Source organism: Salvelinus fontinalis, chromosome 4 (assembly GCF_029448725.1).
Source record: "Salvelinus fontinalis isolate EN_2023a chromosome 4, ASM2944872v1, whole genome shotgun sequence".
Lineage (NCBI taxonomy): Eukaryota > Metazoa > Chordata > Actinopteri > Salmoniformes > Salmonidae > Salvelinus > Salvelinus fontinalis.
In genome coordinates, this window is record NC_074668.1 from 19,044,093 (window position 1) to 19,065,493 (window position 21,401).

At 43.8% G+C, this 21,401-nt stretch overlaps 1 protein-coding gene across 1 annotated transcript in view; it reads left to right on the forward strand.

The window, feature by feature from the left end:
• Nucleotides 1-1,539: 1,539 nt before the first annotated feature.
• LOC129853244 (GDNF family receptor alpha-2-like) overlaps nucleotides 1,540-21,401 on the forward strand; it is a 75,489-nt gene continuing 55,627 nt past the window's right edge. Inside the window, exons 1-2 of the mRNA XM_055919080.1 lie at nucleotides 1,540-2,173; nucleotides 4,179-4,487. Of these exons, the coding sequence (XP_055775055.1) occupies nucleotides 2,134-2,173; nucleotides 4,179-4,487 (349 nt within the window). The 5' untranslated portion in view covers nucleotides 1,540-2,133. The remainder of the gene's footprint in view (nucleotides 2,174-4,178; nucleotides 4,488-21,401) is intronic.

A 21,401-nucleotide genomic window follows, 5' to 3' on the forward strand; every position in this document is an offset into this window, starting at 1 on the left:
GTTGATGCAGCTTGTTTGCCATTAGCCAATAAGCGTTTCTCAACGAGTTCAAAGTATATGAATGCATCCAACTCGTATTTACTACTTCACACCTGGAAATTAGCACCTTCCCTCTTGGTTATGAACACAGCATTAGACTTAGACAACCAGGTAAGGGGAGTTCCTAACTAATTAGTGACATTAATTGATCAATAATGTACAAGGGAGGAGTGAAAACTCACAGACCATCGGCCCTTCAGCAATTGAGTTTGATGTATGGCCTGTGTAGTAATGTTCCTGGTCGTGTTATGGGAAAGCTAGCCTATAAGTCTGCAAAACTAGGCAACATCTAGTATAACTCTGTTCTCTCTCATTGTACACACTGCAGATGTTTTGCGATGCTACAGTGGAGCAATTATATACCCATGGAGATAGCCATGGTGTACCATGTCAACAAGAACCAACTCCCACTAAGGAGTCTGATAGCCTGACAGAGCACTGCATGAAAAGGATTTGTGTGTGCAGCATTAGAAATTGATAATTTATGAGGGAAAAGATCATTCACAATTTTGGGGCTAAGTCACTGATTTGCATTGTGGGGCTAATCCACATCACACCACTGGAATCATCCGATTATTCATGTGGAAGTGGAAGAAAGCTCTGTAAAGGAGATCAGCCTTGCCAACAGGTCAAAATGAACCTGATTCTCAGATAACACACAAGCCTATTTTGTCTGGGATATTAGCCTGCCTGACAGTTTACCATCATTATTAGGCACTGGCTATGCAGTTTGTCAAATGTGCATGTCTCTAAATAGAGACTTTGTTTTCAAGATTTGTAAAAAATGTATGATGGCCAGGGCCTATTTAAGCAATGAAGCACAACCAAGTCATATATTTGAAAGACTTGAAAATTCGAACATTTAGAAAAATGGAGCATCAACGTTTACTTCATGGCATCCTTGGCATTGACACAATACAATGCATTGTGTCCCTTAACCCTCTACATTTGAGACCAACATTCTAATGCGACATGAAATGAAATTATGGGATATAGCTGAAATGAATGACGCTTTTGTTATCATCTCTGCTATATGACAAGTCTGCATTTCATAACTGTTTGACTGGTAGGCCTGCATTAGTTTCGTGTGTAGCCCTACACGTTATGAGCTGGCATTGACATAGAAAAAGTAGGGTAAAAATGTGATCTCATGAAAGTATCTGACAAATAAATCAACATTTATTACGCATTTAGCGATGTGAAGGAACATGCACATGTCCTGCCTTGACTTTAAAAGAGGACGTTCGTTTTATAGTGAATGAGCTAGCAGATTGTGGAAGCACGACATAAAAGACAGCCGATTCCCAAATGTCACAATCCACTGAACATTATTTCCATGCGTAGACTATAACAGAGTAGACCTAATCGAGCTGTGTCAACCGGAAGATGGACTCTCATAATAATTTGAGAGAAACCATTATTGCAAAGATAGCGGTGTTAATAGTTTTTCAGTAAACGAGTGAGTCAGCATCGCCCTCTTCTGGTTTTCCGAAGCTCATTAAATGAACTCCTGTGATCCCAGAACACTCAAAAAGAAGCGCAGAGACTCGCACTAAAGTCAGACGCGCGCCGCTTTTGGAGAGTCAAGTCTGGTCAAGTCTGCACTCACCAGTGACCCTCCTGCGTAGGCTAGTAGCTGTAGTTTCCATAAACCTCCAGAGAAATGTCATTGTGAAAAGTTATTTGACATCAATATCGTTGCCGAATTATTTTCTTTGCTTCTCGTTTCAAGTCAGGGAGCTCCGAACTGGATCAGCAGAGCTCTTGATGCGGAGATGCCACAGTTCATTCGATATGTACAGTTTATACCTGAAATAATTTCTTAAAGGGATTTGAATTCCTTTACCAAGGGGATTTTGACATTTTATTTTTGTGTTTTGAAATTGGTGGATTATTGAGACGGGGAAATTGTAAAACCGAGTTCCGTAATAACTGGAGTTTTTTCAGAGGATATTCAAATTGTCACACTTAGTTACGCCGGAATAAAATATTTGGAAAGGGATTTACAACACGTTTACAAGAGGAAGATAATTAAATCGGATCCCCGCTTTTACAGATTCTTGACTCTGAATCTAATAAGGCTTTTAATTCGTCATGATGTGGATTTATTTCTACTTCGTTCTTTTTCTATTAGGTGAGACATTCATATTTTTATGTTTCTTAAGTTTACTATTAGATAAAACCATTCATTCCATAACATTACATGCGTGGGGATAGTTTAGTAATTGTTCTGAACATAATACATTCAGTAGGCTCTTTCATTTGATGCTGTTTCGACTATAGCCTACTCATTATGAAATCAATCTTACATTTTAGTATTGTGTCATTAAATCAATTACATTGACATTATTTCCGTAATTACCCATAGAGCGCATGTTAGAGTCTATTAGGTGCAACATTTTACCTACTCCAAATTGTTTTTAGAGCAGATATGTATTGTCTCTTGGCATCTCATTCTCATCTGCTTATTTGATTAAGATTGAGAGAGTCAAAAAAACACATACAATTAATGAATGGCCTAAACATGATGATGATGAGGATGATGAGGATGATCTGTCTTTGTGGTAGAAGATGTTCAATTTATCTGTTAGGATAATGGTTATTTGAATAATTTAGTTTTACTGCACACTCCCTCTACTTTATTGCAAAGTCTCTAGCAATATCCCCCCTCAGCAGTTTGCAGGTTTAGAACGACCTGAGGTTTCGCTCAAATCACTCTTTCCATCTATATTGGAGTTGGTGTTTGTCTACTCCATTCAAGAGATAAGCCTTTATTTTGCCTTCAATATTTTGGTTTTATTGATTTGACTGTCATGTACAATAACAATATGGTACGACGTTAATATTCCCAAGGTAAGTGCATTGAGATCAATGACCATGAAGCATAACAGATAATAGACTGAAGAATATCTCATAGCTAGGGGATGTGCCAAATGTGTGTGTGCTATGAACATGACCTATATTGACTTGTTAAACAAGTCTACCATATTTGGATCTGTTCCTGGCAGTGGAGGCTGCTGAAAGGAGGACGGCTCATAAAAATGGCTGAAACGGCGCGAATGGAATGGCATTGGATGTATTGGATATCATTCCACTTACTCACACTCCAGCCATTACCACAACCCCCCCCCCCTCCCCCAATTACGGTGCCACCAACCTGTGGTTCCTGGGTGTAGTTGTCGAAAATCTTGCACCTGTTTCATCCCATTCAGCAGAACCGGTTGCAATGACGTCATGGTCAGGTTGTATACTGATTGTAAAATGTTTTTTTTTTAATAAATATCTTTAGCGACTGGACAAAACTTCTTTAACTGGTTCTAATCTGGTTATCTGACCAGATAACAACCAAAATATGATGTATTTCCTCTGGTAATCTGACGTTTCTACCAGAAAATTATGTCATTATGACATCCCATGCCAAATTCTGTCCGCTGAGATTGTCCTTTCCTCTCTTGAGAGAAGAGAAATATTACATCATTAAGAGGGTTGAGGACCAATATATGGTGCCCAGTGTACAACATATGGCATGGGATGTCATCATTCTGGTTGTAAATTGGTTGTGGCTACATCAAATAACTAGATTATAACCAGTTAAAGATGTCTCTTTCATGACAACATTGAGACATTAAATAAATTGTCATAAGTGGTCAGAAAACCATGGCGACCGTGACGTCACAACAACCATCAGAATGGATTCATTGCAACCGGTTTTGCCCATTGGATGATTACACCATTAATTCATTGCATTTCCTTAGATGTGAATGTTTTCTCTGCATGTTTCATATTCATAAACAAAATGTTGTATGATCAGAAACAACCCTGACACCAGTGTTTTCTAAACCTCTCTTTGAGTACCCCACAGCTATTCCACTTATTTAATGTACTCCAGTGCTAGCACTCAATTTGTCAACTTATCACCAAGCCCTTCATCTGTTGAATCAGGTGTGCTAATTCTGTAATATATCAAACACATGGAACAGCTGGGGGTACTCAAGGAGAGGTTTTGGAAACACTACCTTACACCAAATGAAATGTTTATACAGCACCAGTGGTATCTACAGCAAATCCATCAAATATGTCCATGCATGTGTAACTCTATTCAGTTAGACCAATGAGAGAGCCTCCTTTCTCTCCCTCAGACGGAGTTGCGTACTCCTCGGGCGGTTCCTATTCGGCCCTGGCTGGGACGGGTGCCCATGGCTGGGTGGATTGCGTGAGGGCCAGTGACATGTGCAACCAGAACCCCCAGTGCAGCTCCCGCTACCGGGTGATGCGGCAGTGCCTGGTGGGCAGAGAGAGGGACACCATGCTGGCCAACAGGGAGTGCCAGGCTGCCCTGGAGGTGCTGCTGGTCAGCCCGCTGTATGACTGTCGCTGTAAAAGGGGCATGAAGAAAGAGCTGCAGTGTCTACAGAGCTACTGGAGCATCCACATGGGCCTGACCGAAGGTGAGACTGAAATCAATGAATTCCTGTTTGTGTCTGGTGCAACATACTCAGCTAGAGAGATACTTACAAATTGAGAACTGCTGTTATGTGCAAAGATGACTCTGCTGTTATGAATTGTACCTATATCACATTGATAAAAAACAAACACATCATCAGATAGTGATCATGCAGGTCTCTGTACAAAATGCAAAACATATGGAAAGGAACGTCTCATGCATTCTATGCTGTATCTGCTACAGGATATAGTGATACCCTGAACCCCCTGATGAAAAATATATGCTTTCCATTCTCTGTGAAATAATGGAGCAATAATGAAATTCAGCAGCGAGACCTGTTATGAGAGCACTATTGGTTTTCACCAGAAGAGTTCCATATTATCATATTATTAGGTTAGAAACCCACCGTTTAATGACCTGGAGCCGGCCACTTGCACTGTACAGTGTAGGAGGTAATGTTTCACTTAAACCTTAACCCTTCAAAAGGCTACTTTACATTGTCCATAAACGTGGTATAATGAATATCTTAAAACATCCCTGCAGCTGATGTCGAATCAGGTCATAAGATCTAATGTAGTCAAAACTTTTGACATTTCATATGCTATTGGGCGGCAGGTAGCCTAGTGGTTAGAGCATTGGACTTGTAACCGAAAGGCTGCAAGATTAAATCCCAGAGCTGACAAGGTAAAAACCTGTCGTTCTGCCCCTGAACAAGGCAGTTAACCCACTGTTCCTTGGCCGTCATTGAAAATAAGAATTTGTTCTTAATAAACTGACTTGATTAGTTAAATAAAGGTCAAATAAAAATGTCAACTGCAGTTGGAGATGTCAGTCTCTAAGCCTATGCTCTATGATAGAAGGTTTAAGTGGACTGTTAGAACACTGAAGCAGACCTTCTTGAACAGAGTTAACATTTTATGATACAGTACGCTACAGTAAGTTGTTTGGACAAATACAGACCTCCCGTGTGTCCTTCGCTGAGGATACTTAACCGAAGAATGCAACTGTCCCATTTAGGCACTGTCCAGGGAGATAAAACGGGCCTTAATGGATGCCAGGGTTCTTACAGTGCAGCTTTAATCTAATCACGATCCATTGTGCAGTCAACCAGGCTTTTGTTAACTGGAAAAAATCTGTGTATAACATTGTTTTTTTGGAAACAAACACAAGGGCTGATTCCCCACAGACCCTCAAAACGCTGCAACCCACTTAAAAAATTGTTGTGGACAAAAACCAGAAGAAGTTGGGATATTGTAGGAAGAGCACCAGCTTTGAAAGGTTTTCTCAGCAGATAGGGGGATGTCTACGGGCTATGTAGATAAATCTTAAGAGCCCGCCTGTGTTGCTGTTGACTAAAGTGGCAAGGCATTAAGGGACTTTGGGGCAGATTTATTAAAGGCCCATTGCAACCCATTTTTTTCAATATCAAATAATTTCTGGGTAACAATTATGTACCTTACTGTAATAATTTCCCATTAAAATGGTATACAGTGCATTCGGAAGTATTCAGTCCCTTTCCCTTTTTCCACATTTTGTTACGTTACAGCCGTAATCTGAAATGGATTAAATCAAACATTTTCCTCAACCACCTAAACACAATACCCCATAATGACAAAGTGAAAACAGTTTTTTTTTTTTTTTTTTGCAAACGTATTACAAATAAAAAACAGAAATAGCTTATTTACATAGGTATTCAGTTTCTTTGCTATCCTATTTCCATTGATCATCCTTGAGCTGTTTCTACAACTTGATTAGAGTACACCTGTGGTAAATTCAATTGAGGGTTCACCTTCCAACAGAACAACGACCCTAAGCACACAGCCAAGACAATACAGGTGTGGCTTTGGGACAAGTCTCTGAATGTCCTCGAGTGGCTCAGCCAAAGCTCGGACTTGAATCCGATCAAAAAATCTCTGGAGAGACTTGAAAGTAGCTGTGCAGCGAGGCTCCCTATCCAACCGGACAGAGCTTGAGAGGATCTGCAGAGAAGAATGGGAGAAACTCCCCAAATACAGGTGTGCCAAGCTTGTAGCGTCATACCCAAGAAGACTCGAGGCTGTAATCTCTGCCAAAGGTGCTTCAACAAAGTACTGAGTAAAGTGTGAATACTTAAGTAAATGTGATATTTCATTTATTTTTTTGATAAATTTGCAAAAATGTCAACCTGTTTTTGCTTTGTCATTATGGGGTACTGTGTGTAGATGAGGATAAAAATTTGCCTGTAACGTAACAAAATTTGGAAAAATTCAAGGGGTCTGTCTACTTTCCAGATGCACTGTATATATTTTTTCATTGCTTTTTAGCAAAACTAATTTCTAAAATATATTTTGCTAGGTGTGGTCTGAATGAGGCACCTAATTGGAGAGGCCTAATGTAATGAAGGATATGTAACCTTAACTAGCTGTTATTGGCAGAGGTTTGGAACTCTTTGTTATTGGTCAAAACTGAATTTTGAATGCATGGCCCTTTTAAAGGTTTGTATGTGCTTAATTGCAACAATTGCAGTTCCAGGCATTTTGCATAATGTATTGTAGGCAGGTTTAAGAGTTGAGCACAAAACATGGGTGGAGTGTAGTGAAAGGGACAGGAGCAACAGGTATAAATGTCATGCAAGTGTAGAATTTAAATATGACAAAACAAAAGCGAAGATAAAAATGTCACGTTGTCTGTAAGTAGCCTACATGTCCTTATATGATATTCATCTTCTATTTTGAGATGTGAATTTTCAATAATGAAATGTTCTGAGTGTAATGTAGGGATAAGGACTTACACTCCTAGTGCAAGGATAATCGCACATCCAACCCAGTAGCAGCCTTCACATTGCTAATGAATTTGCTCTTATTTTTGTAATGTGCACTTTGCAATAAGCCGGCCAATTTGCTGTTTTCCAATGTAATTTGGTGAGTGCTTAGACTGTTTCGCTGTGCATGGGATAGTTTAGGTGGCACACTCAAGGGTGGTGCCGCTGTGAAAAGGACAAGCTTTTGTTGGGCTACTCACGCTCCGTCTTTGGCAGTCGTAAATGTGACCCGTTAATTGAAGTTTTAAAATAAATGCCAGCTGAATTCAAAGTGTCAATGTATCTGTCTTTGGCGGGTAATGGCTCGCCTTTTGAATAGGTCCTTCTCACTGTCGGACAACTGGGGTTAAGAGTCTGAATCTACAAAAGGCATGTGTGCGAGCATGCTCTTTAAAAACATAAAAGCAGCTGCATTTCTTTTTTCGATTGGGCCTTAAACCTCTTGGGGAGAGCACCAGGGTTTGAGGCAGTTCCAACCAGTCAGTTAACAGTAAGTCCCATTCCTCACATATCACTGGTTTGTTCTTTAAATTGAAAGTGATTTGAGCAGATAGCAAAGAGAATTGAAAGCCTTTATGTGGGCGGTTTCCTTGCAGTTTAATTAGTAGAACAGACTTCTACAGCAGGGAGAATACGTGAGTCTGTCTCAGGCCATTGGGAGATCTTACATGAAATAACCAAAGAATCCATTTTTAAAAAATGATTTATTCCCCTCCATTTTTATGAATGCCAGCATTCTTAAAGGTCAGGAGCCGAATCTGTCAGTATTCTATGCTAATATCGCTAGGCAGCTAATTTAGAGAGGGGGAAATAGGAAACCTATGCCAGCTTGAGTATGTTATACTGGGGACCCAAGCAGAGTTAAAAGGAGAACATATATGGGGTTACAGAGGTACACAGTATTCCTCAGTGAACCCATCATTACCATGAGCTATGGTAGCAGTCACTGGCCATTACCTTAGCCATCCACTGTCCTGTGAGGCAATGGGAGTTTGCCTCTGCATGCTGAATGTGTCCTCTATTTTTCCTCATCTGACCACGCTCACTAGGTGGGTGCTTCATCATCCGAGGAAGAGACCTGTCAATATTTTTCTGGAAAAGATCAAAAGGTTTTCAGGCCCCCCAAAACTTGTGAAAAGGATCAGTGAAATATGATGACAGTGATGGTTCTCTATGTCCTTTCAAATCCCTCTAATGATTTCCTTTACTGTAACTGAAGATCCACCAAACAGTTTTCAATATGACTAAAATGACACCCAGAGTGGCAGCTATTGTTGGGAAATTCTCCACTCTTACCCAGGCAGGAAGAGACAGCCTGTTTTGCCTTCTTAATACAGGCATGTAGGGATTTGGATTTGTCCTGCCCCGAAGGTTTTAGGATGATTGAATGTGCATTATTGAAATCATGGGCGTGGATTAGCTATCATAGCCTGTGCAATTTTCTTCTCCACAGATAGTCCTCAACTAACGAGAAATATGGAATCAATATTCTACATTTATGCAAATAGACTAGGCCACCTTTAAACAAATAAGATGAATGACAGCTATTAAAATTGACTTTGCTTCAAGCCATAAGCTGTTTACCAAGACCGGAAAATCAATAGGACGCTTCCATCACCTCAGGAATGTACTCTTATTGATAATGAATATGTTATGGATTTGAGATTCTGTACAGTTTAAAACCCTTAGGCAGTCATCCCCGAATCCACTGAAGAGCAGAATCCCCTACAAGGGAGGCCTGATTGTCTGTGCCACTCTCGCCATGCGCAACACTGTCAGAGCAAAGGAAGTCAAACAGTCCTAATTACCACAATAAGTTGTTGCCCTCTGGCAAACAATTGTACACTAAACAGCTGGGAAGAATTTGTATTACTTGATTAATGCATAATTGATTGGGTGACTGTCAAATAGCATAGTTCTTGAAAGAGTGGCATAGCCGCCTGTTGCGAATGTGAATCTTTTAACCCCCAAGCGAGAGTACAATTACGCTGTATTTGTGCAGTTCTAATTCTGTATGGCATGTGATAACACTGTAAAACACTTTCAAAATTAATTCACTACCTTTGTTCACGCTATCATTTTATGTTTGACAATATTATTGTTAATTAATTAAACAATGAGAATAGTAGCCAAGCTGCAAAGAAAATGTCGGGAGACATCTTGGGAGAGGCACCTAATCTAATCAATAACTAATCATTAACTTGACTAAAAAATACAGGTTGGACAGCAAATGAAAGATACATTAGTTCTTAATGCAACCGCTGTGTTAGATTTTTTAAATTAACGTTACTACGACATACAGCGTGCGTTAAAGCGAGACCGCACCGAAATTAATGGCGGAATAGTAGTTTTACATTTTTCAACAGAACAACGAATTAACATCCTAAATAGTTCTTACTTTTTGATGAGCTTCCATCAGAATCTTGGGCAAGTTGTCCTTTGTCCAGAAGAATCGTTGCTCGGTTATAGATTGTCGCCTTCAACTTTGGAATTAGCAGTAAACATTAGCCATGTGGCGAAGACGTGTCCAACTCACTATAACGCAGCACTAAGAAAATTCAGAAAATCGCAATATACTGATATAAACTGATATAACTTGGTTTAATATAACTACATTATGATGTTTTTAAAACCTATATCGAATAAAATCAGAGCAGGATATATCTAAGGCCTATAACGAGAGCTTTCCAGAATGCCATCCTGAGGTCTGTCTCGCGTCATGGCGAACGTTGAAAAGAGTGCACCCCACGTTCCAAGACCCTTTATATGGCCTCAGATCTGCCTAGCAACTCCATTCCAATTCTCACTGCTTGCTGACATCTTGGGGAAGGCGTATGCAGTGCATGTCGGCCAATAGAATACATGCAAATTAATAAACTGACCCTGGAACAGACTGCCTGATTTCAGATTTCTCACTTCCTGACAGGAAGTTTGCTCCAACTTGAGTTCTGTTTCACTCACAGATATAATTCAAACGGTTTTAGAAACTAGAGAGTGTTTTCTATCCAATAGTAATAATACTATGCATATTGTACGAGCAAGAATTGAGTATGAGGCAGTTTAATTTGGTAACGAATTTTTACAAAGTGAAAACAGCGCCCCCATATTGACAAGATTAAGTATTACTTCCTCTTTGACTTACATTAAGATGCACTGTTATTACTACACAACAGTAGTAGGCTTCATCACCAACAACGACGAGACAGCCTGTAGGGAGGAGGTGAGGGCACTCGGAGTGTGGGGTCAGGAAAACAACCTCTTACTCAGCGTCAACAAAGGAGATGATTGTGGACTTCAGGAAACAGCAGAGGGAGCACCCCCATATCCACGTCAACGGCACAGCAGTGGAGAAGGTGGAAAGTTTTAAGTTCCTCTGAGTACACATCACGGACAAAGTGAAATGGTCCACCCACACAGACAGTGTGGTGAAAAAGGTGCAACAGCGCCTCTTCAATCTCAGGAGGCTGAAGAAATTTGAGCTTGTCACCTAAAACCCTCACAAACTTTTACAGATGCAAAATTGAGAGCATCCTGTCGGGCTGTATCACTGCCTGGTACGGCAACTGTACACGCCAACAACCTCTGCACACTGCATCACCGGGGACAAACTACCTGCCCTCCTGGACACCTACAGCACCCGATGTCACAGGAAGGCCAAAAAGATCATCAAGGACCACAACCACCCGAGCCACTACCTGTTCACCCCGCTACCATCCAGAAGGCTAGGTCAGTACAGGTGCATCAAAGCTGGGACCGAGAGACTGACAAATAGCTTCTATCTCAAGGCCATCAGACTGTTAAACAGCCGTCACTAACACAGAGAGGCTGCTGCCTACATACAGACTTGAAATCATTGGCCACTTTAACAAAGGGATCACTAGTCACGATAATAATGGCACTTTAATAATGATGTATACATATCTTGCATTACTCATCCCTTATGTATATACCCTCTATTACATCTTTCCTATGCCGCTCGGGTATCGCTCATCCATATATTTATATCTATATATTATTATTCCATCCCTTTACTTAGATTTGTGTTTATTAGGTAGTTGTTGTAGAATTGTTAGATTACTTGTTAGATATTATTGCACAGTCGGAACTAGAAGCACAAGCATTTTGCTACACTCACAATAACATCTGCTAACTATGTGTATGTGACCTATACAATTTGATTTGATTTGATTATTATATGTGGATGAGGCTACATGATTTTCTACTTGTATGCGAGGCAGGTACAGTTTTTTCTCAGCCACTTGGGTTAAACTGAAACGGTTTGGATCCCTCAACTTCCCCACAGTCCCCACAGACACAGAATAGAGCTTCATCATCCTTGATCCTCTATAAGCTGTCCCGGAGACTGGCCACCGCACTTTCAATGCTAGAACATTTGGCTTTGTTTGAAGATTACACTATTTTACAATGTCCAGTTAGGATGGATAAACAGACTTCATGGCAAGTCTCTGGGAAAAATAACCTTTCTCAGTAGTATCTGTAGTTCCCCTGAGATTTCCAAGCACTGGTAAAATGGGAAATTGTTGTACGTGGGCATGCTGAGGGACAGAGTATACTATGTTTGTCTGGCTGTCTTTGCTTTCTCACTACATACAGTGCCTTCGGAAAGTATTCAGACCCCTTGACTTTCCCACATTTTGTTACATTACAGCCTTATTCTAAAATGGATGAAATAAAACATCCTCAGCAATCTACACACAATACCACATAACGAAGGGATTTTATTTTTTTATTTTCTGCAAATGTATATATATAAAAAACGAAATACCTTATTTACATAAATATTCAGACCCTTTGTCATTATGGGGTATTATGTGTAGATTTATAAGGGAAAAATATTTAATACATTTTAGAATAAGGTATCAAAATATGGAAAAAATTAAGGGGTCTGAATACTTTCCTAATGCACTGTATAAATCAAATCAAATTGTATTTGTCACATGAGCTAAATACAACAGAATAGAAAGAGGCAGCTTCATTAAATTGTACCGCAAAACACCAGTCTCAACGTCAACAGTGAAGAGGCGACTCCGGGCTGCTGGCCTTCTAGGCAGAGTTGCAAAAATCTCAGACTGGCCAATAAAAAGAAAAGATGAACATGGGCAAAAGACCACAGACACTGGACAAAGGAATTCTGCCTAGAAGGCCAGCATCTGTAGTTGCCTCTTCATTGTTGATGTTGAGACGTGTTTTGCGGGTACTATTTAATGAAGCTGCCAGTTTAGGACTTGTGAGGCATCTGTTTCTCAAACTAGACACTCTAACATACTTGTCCTCTTGCTCAGTTGTGCACCGTGGCCTCCCACTCCTCTTTCTATTCTGGTTAGCGCCAGTTTGCGCTGTTCTGTGAAGTGAGTAGTACACAGCGTTGTACGAGATCTTCAGTTTCTTGGAAATTTCTCGCATGGAATAGCCTTCATTTCTCAGAACAAGAATAGACTGACGAGTTTCAGAAGAAAGTTATTTGTTTCTAGCCATTTTGAGCCTGTAATCGAACCCACAAATGCTGATGCTCCAGATACTCAACTAGTCTAAAGAATGGCAGTTTTATTGCTTCTTTAATAAGCACAACCGTTTTTACCTGTGCTAACATACTTGCTAAAGGGTTTTCTAATGATCAATTAGCCTTTTAAAATGATTAACTTGGATTAGCTAATACAACGTGCATTGGAACAAAGGAGTGATGGTTGCTGATAATGGGCCACTGTACGCCTATGTAGATATTCCATTAAAAATCATCCAGCTACAATAGACATTTACAACATTAACCATGTCTACACTGTATTTCTGATCAAGTTGATGTTATTTTAATGGACAAAAGCAAGGACACTGGTTCATCCTTGGGAGCAATTTCCAAAGGCCTGAAGGGACCACGTTCATCTGTACAAACAATAGTACGCAAGTATAAACACCATGGGACCATGCAGCCGTCATACCGCTCAGGAAGAAGACGTGTTCTGTCTCCTGCAAATCAATCCCAGAACAACAGCAAAGGACCTTGTGAAGATGCTGGAGGCAACAGGTACAAAATTATCTATATCCATAGTAAAACGAGTCCTATATCAACATAACCTGAAAGGCTACTCAGCAAGGAAGAATCCACTGCTCCAAAACCGCCATAAAAAAGCTAGACTACGGTTTGCAACTGGACATGGGGACAGAGATTGTACTTTTTGGAGAAATGTCCTCTTGTCTGATGAAACTAAAATAGAACTGTTTAGCCATGATGACCATTGTTATGTTTGCAGGAAAAAGGGGGAGGCTTGCAAGCTGAAGAACATCATCCCAACCATGATACACGCGGGTGGCAGCATCATGTTGTGGGGGTGCTTTGCTGCAGGAGGGACTGGTGCACTTCACAAAAAAGATGGCATCATGAGGGAGGAAAATTATGTGGATATATTGAAGCAACATCTCAAGACATCAGTCAGGAAGTTAAAGCTTGGTCGCAAATGGGTCTTCTAAATGGACATTAACCCCAAGCATACTTCCAAAGTTGTGGCAAAATGGCTTAAGAACAACAAAGTCAAGGTATTGGAGTGGCCATCACAAAGCCCTGACCTCAATCCTATAGAAAATTTGAGGGCAGAACTGAAAATGCGCGTGCGAGCAAGGAGGCCTACAAACCTGACTCAGTAACACAAGCTCTGTCAGGAGGAATGGGCCAAAATTCACCCAACTTATTGTGGGAGGCTACCCGAAAGATTTGACCCAAGTTAAACAATTTAAAGGCAATGCTACCAAATACTATTTGAGTGTATGTAAACTGATCCACTGGGAATGTGATGAAATAAATAAAAGCTAAAATAAATCATTCTCTACTATTATTCTGACATGTCACATTCTTAAAATAAAGTTGTGATCCTAACTGACCTAAGACTTGTAATTTTTACTAGGATTAAATGTCAGGAGTTGTGAAAAACAGAGTTTAAATGTATTTGGCTAAGGTTTACGTAAACTTCCGACTTCAACTGTGTTCATTCCTTCTGTCCAGGTGGGTGAGGGCAGTTTGCAGTGTGAGGGCAGTTTACAGTGCAATGGCGATTGCGTTGTCATAGGAACTGTCGGGCGGTAGTCGATTTGAAGAGGGTCGAGTGTCTCGGGGAGGGATGAGGGGATGTGGTCTTTGACTAGCCTGTCGAAGCACTTCATGGTGACGGAAGTGAGTGCTACGGGTCAGTAGTCATTCAGTTCAGTTACTTTCCCATTTTTGGGCACGGGATGATAGTGAACATCTTGAAGCAGGTGGGGATAACATCATATCAGAAATCACAACAGCTAGCTGGTCTGCACATGCTCTGAGGTTGCGGCTAGGGATGTCGTCTTGGCCGGCAGCCGGGCGAGGGTTAACATGATTGAATGAAATACATACGTTCTCCGTGGAGACCATAAGCACATAGCCCTTGTTATCTTCAGGACCTTTCCTCGGCAGCTCAGTGTCGTTATGCTCAAACCTTGAAAAAAAAGGGTTTTAGCTCATCCGGTAGGGCAGCGCTGATGTCCACGACGTGACTGGCTTTCTTTTTTTAATCCATGATCGTTAGAAGCCCCTGCCACATACGCATCGTGTCCAACCAGCTGATTTGCTCCTCCACTTTGTCCCTATACTTTTATTTGTTGTATTTGTACTGTTTAACCATACAATTGTCCCTGGTCTCCTTGCCGTGTTTATAAGCAGCATCTCTCTCCTTCAGTTTCCGGACAAGGCTTCCATGAATCCACTGTTTTTGATTCAGGTAAGTTTTGAAAGACACCATCGGTATCACATCATCTATAAAAAAAAATATGAATACGGTGACTGAGTCGGTGTATTCATTGATGTTATCCCCAGAGGTGCCCCGGAACATATTCCAGTCGAACATGGTCAAAACAGTCTTGGAGCATGAATTCTGATTGGTCAGACCAGCATTGTACTGACCTGACCACCGAAATGTCCCCCTTGAGTCTTTGTTTATAGGCAGGGCTGAGAAAAATGGAGTCGGGAGTCGTGGTCAGATTTGCCGAAAGGAGGACCTTATACCCTTGTTGAAAAGGTGTGTAGCAGTGGTCAAGAGTGGAATTTTTATGAGTTGGACAGTCAATATTTTATTTTAACCTTAATTTAACCATGCAAGTCACTTACGAACACATTCTTATTTTACGATGACGGCCTACCCCAGCCAAACCCTCCCCTAACCCGGACGACGCTGTGCGCCGCCCTATGGGACTCCCGATCACAGCCAGTTGTGATACAGCTCAGTATCAAACCAGGGTCTGTAGTGACACCTCTAGCGCTGAGACGCAGTGCCTTAAACCACTGCACCACTTGGGAGCTGCGTGTTTATAGTAATTCGGGAGCACAGACCTTTTGTTACAAGTACCCCGAAACAATTAATGCCGCCTCCAGGTGCGCAGTCTCCAGTTTGTTCAGGATTCAATAAAGATCACTGAGAGCATTTTTGGTGTCGGTTTGGGGAGGGATGTACACAGCTGTGGTGTTAATCCCTGAGAACTCTTGGAATGTAAAAAAAGCGACATTTGATGACAAAGTATTCCAAGTCGGGAGAGGAGAAGCTCGCAAATCAGATCGTACCACTTGGTATTGGTCATGGAGCAGACACCACCGCCTTTGTTCTTGCCAGAGAGAGCCCGCTTCCTATTCGCTCGATGAACTGTAAAACCTGCTGCTTGTATATCGTCTGTTTAGATGTTGGAGATAAATCATGTCTCAGAAAAACAGAGTGTGTTGCAGAATCTGATGTCCCTCTGGAAGCAAAGACACTGGAGTTAATATTCTACTATCCCAGACACTGGGGTTAACTTTCTCCTAGCCCAGCCACTGGGGTTAACTTTTTACTAGCCCAGCCACTGGGGTTAACTTTTTACTAGCCCAGACACTGGGATTAACCTTTTACTAGCCCAGACACTGGGGTTAACTTTCTACTAGCCCAGACACTGGGGTTAACCTTCCACTAGTCCAGACACTGGGGTTAACCTTCCACTAGCCCAGCCACTGGGGTTAACCTTCTGCTAGCCCAGACACTGGGGTTAACCTCCTACTAGCCCAGACACTAGGGTTAGCCTCATACTGGCCCAGACACTGGGGTTAACCTTTTACTAGCCCAGCCACTGGGGTTAACGTTCTACTAGCCCAGACACTGGGATGAACCTTTTACTAGCCCAGACACTGGGATTAACCTCCTACTAGCTCAGACACAGGGGTTAACCTTTTACTAGCCCAGACACTGGGCTTAACCTCCTACTAGCTCAGACACAGGGGTTAACCTTTTACTAGCCCAGACACTGGGCTTAACCTCCTACTTTTGTAACACATGCCATGGCTATTTTAATGACCACAGACATTCGGGGCATCCCATTTAATGTCTCATCTGAAGGAGGGCAGCTTATGCTGTGTAGTTTCATCAATAACTCCCTTTCCAGAGGGACAAGTGCCGTATTATGGCCCTCCAACACCACATTTAGCATATTCTATTCTTAGAAAGGATAGGAGGCTGTCTGCCCTGTTTAACGGCCGTTTATTACAAATAGTGTGGTTCCAGGTTCGCCAGTATCACATCTGAGAATACTGGAAGAGATTGAGACCCGCACACTGGGTGTTTGATGGGGTTGAGATCAGGGCTCTGTGCAAGCCAGTCAAGTTCACCAATCTCGACAAAACATTTCTGTATGGACCTCGCTTTGTGCACATGGGCATTGTCATGCTGAAACAGGAAAGGGCCTTCCCAAACTTTTGCTACAAAGTTGGAAGCACAGAATTGTCTAGAACGTCATTGTCTGCTGTAGTGTTAAGATTTCCCTTCACTGGAACTAAGGGGGCTAGTCTGAACCATGAAGAACAGCCCCAGACCATTATTCCTCCACCAAACTTTACAGTTGGCACTATGCATTGGGGCAGGTAACGTTCTCCTGGCATCCGCCAAACCCACATTTGTCTGTCGGACTGCCGGATGGTGAAGCATGATTAATCCCTCCAGAGAACGCGTTTCCACTGCTCCAGAGTTCAACGGCGGCGAGCTTTACACCACTCCATGATTGGCATTACGCATGGTGATCTTAGGATTGTGTGCGGCTGCTCGGCCATGGAAACCCATTTCAAGAAGCTCCTGATGAACAGTTCTTGTGCTTACTTTGCTTCCAGAGGTAGTTTGGACCTCGGTAGTGAGTGTTGCAACCAAGGACAAACGATTTTTACTTCAGCACTCAGCGGTCCCATTCTGTGAGATTGTCTGGCCTACCATTTCACGGCTGAGCTGTTGCTGCTCCTAGACGTTTCCACTTCACAATAACAGCACTTACAGTTTACCGGGGTAGCTCTAGCAGGGCAGAAAGATGGCATCCTACAGTGTGACTGTGCCACGTTGAAAGTCACTGAGCTTTTCAGTAAGGCCATTCTACTGACAATGTTTGTTTTTGGAGATTGCATGGCTGAGTGCTCGATTTTATACACCTGTCAGCAACGGGTGTGGCTAAAATAGCCAAATCCAGTCATTTGAATGTGTGTCCACATACTTTTGTCTGATGTCCTGGTCATGTTCCATGGTCAGGTCCAAACCCCTGTTGAGTGTGAGAAACCCAGCAGCTTTGCGTTCTTGACACACTGAAATCGGTGTACCTTAAACAACTACTACCATACCCCGTTCAAGGGCACTTAAAGCTTTTGCTCTTATCCAGAGCGACTTACAGTAGAGTGCATACATTTTATTCCATTTTTACATACTGAGACAAGGATATCCCTACCGGCCAAACCCTCCCTAACCCGGACGACGCTATGCCAATTGTGCGTCGCCCCACGGACCTCCCGGTTGCGGCCGGCTGCGACAGAGCCTGGGCGCGAACCCAGCCCAGCCTGGGCGCGAACCCAGAGACTCTGGTGGCGCAGCTAGCACTGCGATGCAGTGCCCTAGACCACTGCGCCACCCGGGAGGCCCGGGTTTTGTCTTGCCCATTCAACCTCTGAATGGCATACATACACAATCCATGTCTCAATTGTCTCAAGGCTTAAATCTCCTCCCTTCATCTACACTGATTGAAATTGATTTAACAAGTGACATCAATAAGGGTTCACTGCTTTCACAAAGATTCACCTGGTCTGTCCATGTCATGGAAAGAGCAGGTGTATCAGGTTTCAGGTAAGACCCAAGTGCAGACTGTGTAGAAGTAACAATGTTTATTGTAACAGGGGCAGGCAAACGACAGGTCAAGGCAGGCATGGGTCGGTAATCCAGAGTAGGGGCAAAGGTACAGGACGGCAGGCAGGCTCAGGGTCAGGCAGGCGGGCTCAGAGTCAGGACAGGCAGAGCTCAAAACCATGAGGGCGAGAAAAGAGAGACTGGAAAAAGCAGGAGCTGAGACACAAAACACAGGTAGGCTTGAACAAACAAGACGAACTGGCACAGACAGAAAACAGGTATAAATACCCAGGGGATAAGTGCGGAAGATGGGCGACACCTGGAGGGGGTGGAGACAAGCACAAGGACAGGTGAAACAGATCAGGGCGTGACAGTACCACCCCTCTAGGGACACCACCTGGAATCCTACTTGGGCGCATACCTGGTTGAGCAGGGTGCCGGCGCTGGAACTCAGAGATGAGGCCTGGTTCCAAGATGTACCTAACAGAGACTCAGCACCTCTCTCCTGGGCCATAACCCTCCCAGTCGGAGATAAGGGGCAGTCAGACATGGTTTTAACTCTAGACATAGAAAAGGTAGGAAGAATACGGAGGGTACGGGGCAACAGGACAAACAGCAGAGGGGCTAATGACCTTGGAGCGGGGGAAAAGGTCTCTGCTTCTGGGGTTGTAGCCCCGCGGCACTATAGTAGCATACCAGCACCTCAGGCTTGACCTTCTTGGATACCGGTCGGTGCTGTGGAAAAGAAGTGGCCCTGGCCTTACTGAACCCCTCCCGGAGGTCCTGGTACTCTGCGGAGCTGGCAGAGAGGTCCGGGGCAATTATCAAGCCGCTGGGAAGACGTCCCGGGGCAGACAGAGCTGACTTCCGGCAATGAGTGTGGCAGGATGGGCTCCAGCCCACGATGGCACCAGTAGCCCAGTCAATGGATGTATTGGGTTGTTGGAACCAAGAGAATCCCAATAACACAGGAACCTGCGGAGACTCAACCAGCAGGAATTGGATCGTCTCGCTGTGGTTACCCGACACTCGTAGGTTGACAGGGGTGGTCTGGTGGGTGACTCGGCTTATAGAGCGCCCGTCCAGCGCTCTAACACCCATGGGAATGGAGAGGGGTTGAGTGGGGATGCCCAGTTCGGACGCCAGGGTAGGGTCCATGAGACTCACTTCGGCCCCCGAGTCGATGAGTACCTGGAGAGACTTGGACTGGTCGCCCCACCGCAGTATGGCACGGGGAGGGGGGTGAGCAAGGGGAGATTAAAAATTATCTGTGATGCCCACCAGAGTACTCACTCCAACGAATGAGCTAGGTCTGTTGAAGGGACAGGCAGACACATAGTGACTGGCAGTACCGCAGTATAGACAACTCTGGGTCTCAAGTCTGCGTACCCATTCGGCTGGAGACAGCCTAGCCCTGCCGAGCTGCATTGGCATAGGAAGAACTGAATCGGCAGTCTCCGGAGGCTCTTGGAGGGACTTGGTAAGCTCGGATCCTCTCGGGGACGTAGACGCCGGGGACTTCCTGAGTTCAGATGCAAGGTGGGATCCCTGAGTGGGCGATTGGGACCACAATCGGACCTCTTCTCCCTCCTACGTTCCCATAGCCGAACATCGATCCGGATGGTTAAAGTGATGAGTGAGTCGAGATCCGTCGGTAGTTCTCGGACTGCCAGCTCATCCTTTACCTCCTCCGAAAATCTGTACAGGAACGTGTTGAACAGCGCTTCCGGGTTCCAGGTACCCTCCGCTGCTAGCGTGCGGAACTCCACCACATAGTCTGCCACACTGAGGGTGTCCTGCCGAAACTGGAGTAACTTCCAGCCTCTGTCCCGGACACCGGAGCGTCAAAAACTTCTCACCTCCAACACGAATAATCTCCAAACTGAGGCAGACGGCGGATTGTTGCTCCCACACCGCCGTGGACCAGGCGAGTGCCCTCCCGGACATCAGCGTAATAATGTATGCTACCTTCGAGCGGTCCGAGGGGAATGAAGAAGGCTACAGCGTGAAAACAAGGGAGCAATGGGAGAGAAAGGCCAGGCAGGTTCTGTAATCACCATCGTAGCGCTCCGAGGGAGGTAAGCAGGGTTCCCGGGAAACCGGGGTGATGGCGCTGCTCCCAGTTGGGTTACTGAGGGGCTGGGAGGTTTCCGTCGTGGTAGGCTGCCTGGTAGGAAACCCACAGAATTGCTCCTGCAATGCGTCCAATGCTAGGTCGTGACGTTTGGCCACGTCCTGGAACCCTTCCATCAGACCGCGAAGCAACTCCTCTTGTCTACTAACGATGGCTCCTTGGGAGGAGATGGCGCTGCGGAGCTGGTCCAAGTCTGCTGGATCAATCATGGCCAGTTCGAACTATCAGGTTTCAGGTAAGACCCAAGTGCAGACAGTGTAGAAGTAGCAATGTTTATTGTAACAGGGGCAGGCAAACGACAGGTCCAAGCAGGCAGGGGACGATAATCCAGAGTAGTGGGGCCAAGGTACAGGACGGCAGGCAGGCCCAGGACAGGCAGAGGTTGGTAATCCAGAGTAGGGACAAAGATACAGGACGGCAGTCAGGTTCAGGAGCAGGCAGAGTGGTCAGGCAGGCGGGCTCGGAGTCAGGACAGGCAGGGGTAAAAACTAGGATGGTGCAAAAAGAGAGACTGAAAAAAGCAATCGCTGAGGCACAAAACGCTGGTAGGCTTGAACAAACAAGACAAACTGGCACAGACAGACAGAAAACACAGGTATAAATACCCAGGGGATAAGTGCGGAAGATGGGAAACACCTGGAGGGGGGTGGAGACAAGCACAAGGACAGGTGAAACACATCAGGGTGTGACAAGGTGTTCCTAATGTTTTGTACACTCAGTGTAGTTTTACTCAGGGAAGGGAATAATATGTAATAGCAGTCTTCGTGTGGCCCTCCTTGGATCTTTGCTCAGGAGTTGGTAAGGGAAGAGTTCAGTGTCATCACTTTATAGTTTATA